At 41.5% G+C, this 11,502-nt stretch overlaps 1 protein-coding gene across 2 annotated transcripts in view; it reads left to right on the forward strand.

The window, feature by feature from the left end:
• LOC123374072 (store-operated calcium entry regulator STIMATE-like) overlaps positions 1-7,164 on the forward strand; it is a 92,974-nt gene extending 85,810 nt beyond the window's left edge. For both annotated transcript variants that reach the window (XM_045023519.1, XM_045023520.1), the window contains one exon: positions 2,975-7,164. In XM_045023519.1, coding sequence (XP_044879454.1) covers positions 2,975-3,088 — 114 coding nt within the window. In that variant the 3' untranslated portion in view covers positions 3,089-7,164. The remainder of the gene's footprint in view (positions 1-2,974) is intronic.
• Positions 7,165-11,502: the final 4,338 nt, after the last annotated feature.

The following is an 11,502-nucleotide window of genomic DNA, read 5'->3' on the forward strand; positions in this document are numbered from 1 at the left end:
TCTGAGATTGCTATAACATGAAATATATGGCAGAATGTGGGTAAAACAAATAGAGCAGGAGACATACAATTCTCCCCCAAGAAGTTCAGTTACAAATTTAATTAACGTATTTTTTTAACGAGTGTCATCAGCATGGAAGCATGTCCTCTGGAATGGTGGCCGAAGCATAGAATCACAGAACTGGAAGGGAACTCGAGAGATCATCTAGTCTAGTCGCCTGCACTCAAGGCAGGACTAAGTATTATCTAGACCAGGGGTGGGCAAACCACGGCCTACGGGCCAGATCCGGCCCCTCAGGGCTTTGGATCCGGCCCGTGGGATTGTCCCCCGTGGTGCTGCAGGCCCCACACCAGTCTCAGAAGCGGCCGGCACCACTTCTCTGCAGCCCCCCAGGGGCGGGGGGGCAGAGGGCTCCATGTGTTGCCCTTGCCGCCAGGCACTGCCTCCCGCAGCTCCCATTGGTTGGGAACGGGGAACCATGGCCAATGGGAGCTTTGGAGGAGGTACCTGGAGGCGCGGCAAGGGCAGCGCATGCGGAGCCCTCCACCCCCCCTTCCCCCAGGGGCCACAGCGCTTTCCGGAACGGCACAGCGTGGGGCCAGGGCAGGCGTGCAGGGAGCCTACCCTGGCCCCGGTTCGCACCACTGCCACCCCAGAGCCGCTTTAGGTAAGTGGCACGGGCCGGAGCCCGAACCCCTCCTGCACCCCGCCCCCCAACTCCCTGTCCTAAGCCCTCTGCCTGCACCTCCCACCCCTCCTGCACCCCTACCCCCTGCCCTGAGCCCCCTCTCGCACTCGGCACCCCTCCTGCACGCCAACCCCCTTCCGAGCTCCCTCATATGCCCTGCACCCCTCCTCTGCCCCAATCCCTTGCCCTGAGCCCCTTCCTGCACACCACACCCCCTCCCACATCCCATACTCCCTCTTGCACCCCAACCCCCGCCCCGGCCCTGCATACAATTTCCCCACCCAGATGTGGCCCTCGGCCCAAAAAGTTTGCCCACCCCTGATCTAGACCATCCCTGACAGGTTTTTGTCTAACCTGCTCTTTAAAATCCCCAATGATAGAGATTCCACAACCTCCCTAGGCAATTTATTCCAGTGCTTAATCACCCTGACAGTTAAGAAGTTTTTCCTAATGTCCATCCTAAACTGCCCTTGCTGCAATTTAAGCCCATTGCTTCTTGTCCTATCCTCAGAGGTTAAGAACAACAATTTTTCTCCCTTCTCCTTCTAAGAACCTTTTATGTACTTGAAAACTGTTATCATGTCCCCTCTCAGTCTTCTCTTCTCCAGACTAAACAAACCCAATTTTTTTCAATCTTCCCTCATAGGTCATGTTTTCTAGACCTTTAATCATTTTTGTTGCTCTTCTCCAATTTGTCCACATCTTTCCTGAAATGTGGCACCCAGAACTGGAGATAATACTCCAGTTTATTTAGTTGAGGATTGGTCCTGCTTTGAGTAGGTGATTTGGACTAGATGACCTCCTGAGGTCTCTTCCAACCCTGATATTCTATGAGTTGAGGCCTAATCAGCACGGAGTAGAGTGGAAGAATTACTTCTCGTGTCTTGCTTACAATACTCCTGCTAATACATCCCAGAATTATGTTTGCTCTTTTTTTTTTGCGCAATAGTGTTACACTGTTGACTCATATTTATCTTGTGAGCCACTATGACCCCCAGATCCCTTTCCACAATACTCCTTCCTAGGCAGTCATTTCCCATTCTGTATGTGTGCAACTGATTGTTCCTTCCCAAGTGGAGTACTTTGCATTTGTCCTTATTGAATTTCATCCTGTTTACTTCAGATCATTTCTCCAGTTTGTCCAGATCATTTTGAATTTTAATCCTATCCTCCAAAGCACTTGCAACCTCTCCCAGCTTGGTATCGTCCGCAAACTTTATAAGTATACTCTCTATGCCCTTATCTAAATCATTGATGAAAATATTGAACAGAACTGGACTCAGAACCGATCCCTGCAGGACCCCACTCATTATGCCCTTCCAGCATGACTGTGAATCACTGATAATTACTCTCTGGGAACGATTTTCCAACCAGTCACGCACCCACCTTATAGTAGCTCCTTCTAGGTTGTATTTCCCTAATTTGTTTATGAGAAGGTCATGCAAGACCATATCAAAAGCCATACTAAAGTCAAGATGTACCACATCTACCACTTCCTCCCCTATCTACAAGGCTTGTTACCCTGTCAAAGAAAGGGACATGAAGGAGCATACGAATGTTTAGCATATCTGGCACGTAAATACCTTGCAATGGCTACAAAGGTGTCATGCAAATGCCTGTTCTCACTTTCAGGTGACATTGTAAATAAGAAGCAGGCAGCGTTATGTCCCATAAATGTAAACAAACTTTTTTCTATTAGCGATTGACTGAACAAGAAGTAGGACAGAGTGGACTTGTAGGCTCTAAAGTTTTACATTGTTTTCTTTTTTTGAGTGCAGTTATGTAACAAAAAAAAATCTACATTTGTAAGTTGCGCTTTCATGATAAAGAGATTGCACTTCAGTACTTGTATGAAGTGAATTGAAAAATTATATTTATCATTTTTACAGTGAACGCTGCACGCTTTGCATTCTGTGTAATAGAAATCAATATATTTAAAAATATAGAAAAACATCCAAAAATAATAAATTTAAATAGGTATTTTATTGTTTAACAGTGCAATTAATAGTGTGATTAATCGAGATTAATTTTTTTGAGTTAATCACGTTAGTTAACTGCGATTAATCAACATTTCTAATGTAATATTTGAAGTGTCTGATAGGTTTCATGTCACTACCTAGCATTACTAACAAATCCAAAATTCTCCTGTTTTAATAAAGCCTCTCTTCTTAAACATTGAATAATTGGGTATTTTACTAGAATAAATTATTTAAAATAGATTCAAAGAGGAGAAAAAATAGAGATTGAATCTTATTTGAAACATGCTATTTATATTTCTGTTTTTAGATCCTTATTTCAGCAGATGATGAAATGGAGGAGTCAGAAGTTGAAGAGGACCTACGGAGACTGACTAACTTAAAGCCTGTTAAGAAGAAGCATCGATTTGGGCTGCCTGTATGATGCATTCCTGACCTGTGTATTTGCAGGTTTCGTGGCATAAGCTTCTTGGTCAGTGGATTTTCACTTTGCAACAGCATCCCTTTTTTCCTACTAACAGTTACTCAACAACAGGTCTGTGATTAGGATGCAGGTAGTTTGAAGCATTCCAGTTCCGTTGCACTACAGAAACACTGACCAAATATGCAAGAGCGTCCTTTCATCATTTATGGAAACACAGCATTGTGACAGACCAGACACTAAAATTCTGGTTTGTATCTGACACTTCAGAGAAGACCACAGAAAAACAATTACTCAGTGATGACTCACTTATGGTTCCTGTGGTGATTCAGTGCAAGACATTCTGGAAAAGGGCATCGGGATTGACTAAGTGGAACCAGTGTGTTTTATTACTAAAACCGGTAATTGCAACATATTAAATCCTAGAGCAGAATAGTTTTATTGTTACAAGCTGTAACTTAATGTTATTTTTTTAAGTACATGTTTACTTCCTACAAGGTACCTATGGAACTAATAGGCAGAACAAAGATTTTTTTCAAGTCTCCTCTAACCTATTTGACTATTTTATATTTAAGTTATATTTTCATACTGTTATATTTAAGGATTCTCTTTGTCAGAGAAAAGGACACTGTTCCCTTTTTTGTGCGGAAAAAGATCAAAAGATTTGCAGTGAAGTTCTCATTCGTCCTCGACACTTGATTAAGATAAGGCAAATAATGTTTTCACAAAGGGAAAAGCTTTCTTTCACTGTTGAAACCACCAAATGTCAACTAGAAATGTAGCCCCAAGTGTGGTTTTGGCAACGTCGTTTAACAATAGTATTTTGTAAAATGGAGATGTTCTCTGCATATTTGGCGATATGCACTTTAGCAGATAAAGAAAACAAATTTTTATGATAGTTTCCTCATCTGTGAAATGAACCTCTAAGGATGACTTCATCAATATTTTGTCTCTTAAGAACTTGCAAGTCTCTGACCGTACCTCTCAACTATTCCAAAGGAGGCAGAACATTCTCTTTATATTCCTTATATGGGATTTAGCACACGAGACACGGATCTGATTAGAGCTCTTAGCACTACCTTAATACATATAATTCTTCCTCTGAGTTGCGTTTTTACTTAAGATTTTTTCCATTAAAATATAAATGTGTAATGCTGATCTTTAATAACAATACTTCATTTGAAGGCTTTAAAACATATTTCCCCAGCACACACATTCCTTTATATAAAAAAAAAAAAAGTCTATTTGTTTCTCCCTTTCTCTATTTGGAATAAAACTGAGAGGTACAATGCACCTGTTACTACATCTAAGATGTCTGGCTTTCAGTGTCGTCTTTCCGTGGTTAATGAAAACATATCTGCTGGTGTTGAACCCTTGTAGACATGTTTTCAGTGACCTCCTATTCCTTTGGGTATTTCCCAAATGGTAGTTACTGTTCAGACAGCTTTCTTTGATTCAATTAAGCCTTGTATAGGATGAGATGGTGTGTCAAAAAGATGTCAAAGATCAGAAATAAGTTGCAAATCTGGACATCAGATGTGTCCCAAGCCTTAAAAAAACCAAACAAGTTCACTGGAAGACAGCTCAGAACTTTTTAAAGATTTTTTTAAATTTTGTATATATTTAGTAGGTCTTAATGTGGTATGTTATCAATACTGCTGAAGTGGGGTCGGTAGCCCTTTGGAAATACTGTGTGCTCCCTTGCTTACCTTCACTATTCAAATATTTGTTTACTGCTTGGCTGTTGAGGTAAACAAAATGTCCTGGGATTTCCTCCTTACAGCTCAGTCTGTCTGGCTGACTAAAAGGGACATTTTACCAAACCTGATATTTGAGCTAGGTGCAGCCCCTGATCACTGTTACTGTGCTAAAACATAATATTTGCAGTAAGTTAAATGTTAATGTTTTTCTTACAGTAAATCTAGAAACTAAGGAAAATAGACACTTGCCTAATTTGAGTTTCTCTGAAGTATGAAGTAAGGAAGTGTGTCTAATCAATGTTGCCTCCCAATTTATTAGCTTACATTTTCAGTAAATGTTTCAGCTTGTTTGATTTACACCTTGTCTTGAGTATTGTACAATCAGGCAGGTTCAACCTCTCCAGTACAGTAGTTTAAGAAATTCACTTCAATGCACAGTATATCTAGTACAGCTTTGCCACCCCCTAGAGGAATTAAGATCTAGTCTCCTCTGTTCACAAACTTCAGTATTTTTAGTCAGGAGTTTGAGGGGATTTGCCTAGGCCTTGTTCTATTTGAGGTAATGAAATAAAACAGCTGGTGCATTCTTTATTGCACCACATTATACTTACCTATCCACTTTAGTCATTAGGGATCATTTGAACAGCGCACAAATCATGAGCTTTATTTTTTTCCTTCCTGTATTCAAATTATGCAGAATATCAAAATGAGCTTCATTTCTAGTGTCAAGTTTAGTCTGCGAACCATCAAATGGCCTTAATCATGTAAAATAAGCTTCTTTTGTACAGACTTCATATTTACTGTCCAAGTAAAGATGACATAAAGCACCATAGAGCCGTTTTCTTCTGATTGTTTTAAGGGTAAAAATGCTTTTCCCCCCTCCTTTTTTTTTTTCCTTAAGTGCTTCAGTACCTCTGGGTTGAGGGTTATAGGTATTGTAAAAGGACTTGTGACATAGTGAAATTCTATTAGCCAAAGACTCTTGAGCATTTCACATTCCCACAATCATAACATGGAAAATGAATACCTTTTTATTAAAAAATGTTGAGCATTAAATTTGATATAGTCCCCTCTTTTTAATACTGGACTCTTAAAGTTCCCCCAAGTGACAGCAAGAAGTTACATTTTTGCTCATTAGTTTTCATTACCCTTTCAAAAAAGAAAAGGAAAATATTAAATTATTTCCGTTTGCAAAAGTCTTACATGAAAAAAATGAACTCATGCAGTAGTTACAAATTTATACATTTTTCTTTGAAGCCCAGACATGTAACATCTAGTGCTTCACTGTGTTTTGCTGTTAGATGGAGTATTTTGGCAGTACAGTTTAAGAGGAAACTATTCCCTAATGAGTTCATATGATAATTTGAAGACCTGGCAGCACATATGTGATTCTCCTCCAAATGTTAGTCTGCTGTGGCAAATCCATCCTTTAGACAACTCACAATAGGTTTAATTCAGACTGTACTTATAAAAGGTAGGCATTATTCCATAATTTGTTCAATTAAAATAAGCTTGTGTATAAATAAATAAGTCAGGGATTCTAACTTTATATGGATAGTTGAGCAGAAATTAGAAATATTGAAGGTCAAGATTCACCACAACTTGTCAACCTTACAACACATGAATCGGTTATATCTGCGCTGTGACATGTTGTCATCTAATATGTGGTCTTAAAGTTCTGGCTTTAATGCATTCAGGTCCCCTTGTCTTACTTTATGTAGTAAAAGGCTGTATATTAATGTTGCTGACTAAAATGTGCTATAGCTTTTCTTCAGGGAAAATTCATACTTGTTGAGTTGTGAACTTAACTAAAACAATGCAAAGTGTTCCAGAGGTCTCTAACAAGTGTATGTACAGTTTCCCACTGTGCCTGGTGGGGAAAGGAATGTTCAGCCTTAGCAGTGAAGGGTTGAGTATCTTAAGGAATTTCTGCCATTGCTTGACTAACCCCAAGTCTGCAACATGCTGTGCTTTTTGCAGCAGCAAACAGTAGTGAAAGTGAACAAATCCAGCCACATCAGGTCAAAGTAGGTCTACAACACAGCTGTGCAACCTCTTTTTAGACAATATTTAGTCTCCATTTCAATGACTGAAAATGACTACTACAGTTTTACAAAGTAAAACTACACTATCTTTAAAAAAGGGACTATTTTGTAATTGGGTTTTTGTCTTGCCTGGGTATGTCTCAAATGGAACTTTGGGTTTATTTGTTCATAAGTAAATTGGGAGTAGAGCCTATGTCAGCAAACAATGACAAATCTGCTGCCCTCTGTTTGAACCATATTGTTTAATCAGTGGTGTTACATTAACATTTAAGGGTATATGATGTAAGGGTACTTACATTGTATAATGGTTTACAATAAAGTTTGACTTACTACAGATTTTTACATGTGTTCTGTGCTCCCTTATTATGTTAAAATGAATGTGCCTTCTGTTCTGGCACGCATTTTGTTATTTAGAGTTTACTGAACTTCAGATCTGCTGGTATTAGTTTTTGCTTCTGCATTGGGATTAGTTTCAGTATGTTGACAAAGCTCAAGATCCATTTTCCAAGGAGAGACAAGATATGTTAGATTACAAATTTTGTTTATATTTGTAAATGTCATACATATTTAAAATTTCTCTCAGAGTTGCACTTACAAGGTGCAAAGGTGGTTGTGCTACACAGTTTGCCTTGAGTGTACACACACACACACACACACACACACACACACACCCCCACCTGTCATGAAATAATCAAAATGAATGTTTAGGCATACTCTCTGAGAAGATTTACATCTGGTTCTGTCCCCAAGTTGCCAGCAGCTAAAGTATCATAACAGACCTGTGGACTTTAGACAGAATTGTCAGTCACTGGTATCAGGGGAATGCCGCACCTCTTGAATGTCAATCATGTTTTATTTGCTTCCACAGTGACCAGTGATTCAGCCAGAGACTTCCAGAGGCAAATTTCAATCTCTTATTGAAAATTTCTGACTAATTTGGCTCAATTTGTCTATCTGTCCCCTTAGCTCCACTTCAGAGGTTGATGCTCCTGCAGTGGCTGATGCTCCTGCAGGCTTCAGGAAGCAAACTTGGCATTCTTTGCCGAAAGATCAAAAGGAAAGAGCTCTCTCTTGCTTCACGCCTTTGTGTGTCCTGTTTAGGAGCTTGCCAGGCTGAGTGCAGTTCCCCCTCATAGCATGCTGCAAGCAGGGTCACCTTGGCCCTCCTCCAATGACCAACGAAGAACCAAACAGGAATCAAGTAGCCAGAGGCAAGCAGATCCCCTGCCTCATCTCCATGAGGGGAGTGAAGCCACAAGGTCAGCCACTAGATGGAAGATCATACCTAAGTCCCTAGAGCTATACCAGCAATCATGCTTCTGATCTCTGCTGCCACCTCTAAAACATCCCTCCTAGGGATTGCCTACTGATAGCTCAGGCTGTAGCCTACAGGGAAAATACCGGTCCATGTGGGACCCCTGCCAGTGGTAGAGGCTCCTGGGGATTCCATTCTTCAACTCCAGTACTTTCTTTGAGAGATCTAGGAGGGACCTCTGTTGGAAAGACAAGATGACAACCCCAGCCTCTTTAAGGGCAAGATCACTAACCCCTTGGAAATATTTTTGGAGTGATCCCAGGGCCCGATTTCACTCCCCCATATGAAGCAGGATTATGGGGACAAACAAATAAAATTAGTTTGGTTCCCTGCTCAACTTCATGGGGTGCCTCAGTGCATATCAGTGCAGCAGAAACTAAGCCATAGATCTTTGCTGATTCCTCTGAACATGCACAAACACAAAAGGGGGGGGGAAGAAATCCTTCCTCCGTAGAGAAGGAAGGCCAGCAGTCTGAATCAGAGTTAGAGATTCAAATAACAAATAGTTTATAAAAAAAATTTAACCAAAAGATAGACGCTTTCAGGCAGAGTCTTTGGAGTATTGTTGAACTGTGCTTTAGAGGGCTGAAGCTGCCCTACACAAGTTATAGCCAAGATGCTGCATTGGAGCAAGGCTTCGCAACCTTTTTCTTTCTGAGGCCCCCCTAACATGCTATAAAACCTCCACTGCCCACCTGTGCCACAACAACTGATTTTCTGCATATAAAAGCCAGGGTTGGCATTAGGGGGTAGAAAATGGCAATTGTTTGGGGCCCCATGCCACAGGGAGCCCCCCCATGAAGCTAAGTGGCTTCAGCCCCAGGTGGTGGGGCTCAGGATGTCGGGCTTCGGCTTTCTGCCGTGGGCCCCAGTGATTCTGATGCTGGCCCTGTTTGATGGACTCCCTGAAACCTGCTTGCAGCCCCACAGGGGGCCCCAAACCCCTGGTTCAGAACCACTGCATTAAAGGAATGGGGGATTTCCTGTCATACAGAAGACTAGGAAAGCGTCAAACTTCAGCCCCACCCACCATTCTGGGGTACCACATCCTCACATCCAGGCTGTTTTTCCCAGCTGGTGCTGCAGGTTGGCATGCGTTGCCATGACCTCCTCTCAGCCCAGGAGTCCATGACAAGAGGGACAGCAGCCCAGGTGTGAAAGAACAAGTAGGCAGAAAGAGACCTATTAGTCTATTTACTATTCTCTACCTCCTCAACATCGATTTTCTAAGGCTAAAAGCATTCTAGGTGTGCACCAGTCCAAATTCAACCTTGTGTCACTACTGAATGTGAACATGGCTCTTTCCTGGTGGTCAGGCATTCACCATTTCTAACGAGGAGATTTTTACCTGAAACAGTGCCCACTTTGCTATAAAGCCCTCGGCAGACAGCCATGTCTGGGCAGGTGTCACCTCTATCCTCTCTCTGGGAATGAGAACTCTCTGGCAGCATCAGCACAGCAACAACAAAAAAATAAATTATAAAGTGCCTTCACAAGCAGTAGTGACATGGGCGGGTAGTATTGGAAGTATGGGCCCTCTCACTGCCTAAGGGCTTCTCCTTGAAAAAAAGAGTGGGGGGACATCTTTCATGCAGATGGGGCTTTTTATCACTGAGATAAGATGCTCAGGCTAATCAGTTACCAGCTTGTGGGAAATTTTATGGGAAGCTAAGGCTCAGAGCTGCTGGAAAAGTAGATTGATAATCCTGACACTTGATCTATAATTCTTTCCTACAGAATCTGGCATGTGGAAATATGAAACAGTCCACAAAGTACAAGAGGGAATACCATTTTACAAGTGGTAGCTGGAGCACATCCAGGGTGTTAGCACTAAGCCAACTGAGGGCAACTACTGACTTCACCTATCTGTATGCCAGCTCTATCTGGAGTTAGCCTAGCACGAATTGGGGTGGCAGGCCAGAGGAAGGGGCAAGTCTTTTCAATTTTGGTCACAATGATGTCATTGGGCATTGCCTAGAGAGGGTACTCTGTGGAGCTCTGGGTAAATCACAGCTAGTTTTCTCCCATTCCCAATATCAAGCAACCCATGGTAATGTCAGGCCATGAATGAAACAACCCGTTTGCTTCATCAAAATAATACTTCTCATTCCGCATCCTATTTCTAACCTCAGAAGTGGTAACAGAGCAGGGTGCCATGTGAAACATCTGAACAAGTCCCTAAAGAAGGCTTATCTTCACTTTGCCGTTTTTACCATTCTACAGGCATATTGTGCACTTACATATGGATGGTAGTTTTTTTCCAACTCCAACATTATTATTTGATCTGACGTGCTCCCAGGGCCTCTTCCACGATAGTGCTGATATTAATACTAGCTTTAAGGAAGAAGGAAACTCATTTCCATCCCTCTGCCTGGAAAATTCCCCTGATCAAACTCAGACTGACATGATTGGAGTATCTTGGATTCATGACAAACACAGATATATGGTGCCAGGCACCTCAATCATAGGCCGTGCTAAGGATGAATCCTATTAGGTATAAGGTGTCATCCCAGAAGAATGTCAACAGAAGATAAAGATGGCCATAAAGGAAAATGAGGGGGCTCAGAAACAAACTGACTACTTAGTGCAGCCTGTTGGGAGTGCTGAACTCCTGCACATCAGTGAACCAGAGTTCACATGAGACGTGTTGGTCATCCAATGCTTAGCCAACGCCATTTTTCAGCAGAAGTGTTCTGAATACCTCACTGACCAGCAAAAGAAGGATATATAAAAATAAAATTCATCTTATTTAGAATGTCCATATTTAAAAGATGATCCTGCTTGCTACTCTGGACCTTAGAATGATGAACAGGAAAATTTATCTGAACATTTTCTTTCTTCCAGTCAGAAGGTCCACAGATCTGGGCCACCCTACACATAAACAGATCACTGACAATAGAGATGAAAATTGACATCCAAAGATTCACGTTTATTTTGTTAAGGAAAATTCTCAATACTCAGAAGTAAGAGAAATTATTGTGCTTTTTCTTCTTAACGCAACCTGTAATTAGGAAGTAGAATTGAATTATCCTGCCTGAGGAAGCTCTCTCATCTGAAGGGAGCTTCAGGGGGCTGGCCAGTCCTCTCTTGGCAGGGACTGGCAAAATGGTTCTTCCCTCAAACTACAAGCAGCCTGAAGTACCCATTGTAACTGGTCTGTGGATCTTCATAGTTGAAAAAAGGAAACTGTCAGGTAAGCACAGATTTTCCTGTTTGGGGCTGAGTGGTGTAATTCCTAATGAGATTAAATAAGGTGTTTATGAGATTCAGAAACAAAATTTCTTTCATAGTGCAGGTTTTGAATTCTTAACTAGATCAGTTACTGCTTTCAATTATTAAAATTATATCACCATTTTT

The sequence above is a fragment of the Mauremys mutica genome, chromosome 7, assembly GCF_020497125.1.
Source record: "Mauremys mutica isolate MM-2020 ecotype Southern chromosome 7, ASM2049712v1, whole genome shotgun sequence".
In the NCBI taxonomy this organism is placed as follows: domain Eukaryota; kingdom Metazoa; phylum Chordata; order Testudines; family Geoemydidae; genus Mauremys; species Mauremys mutica.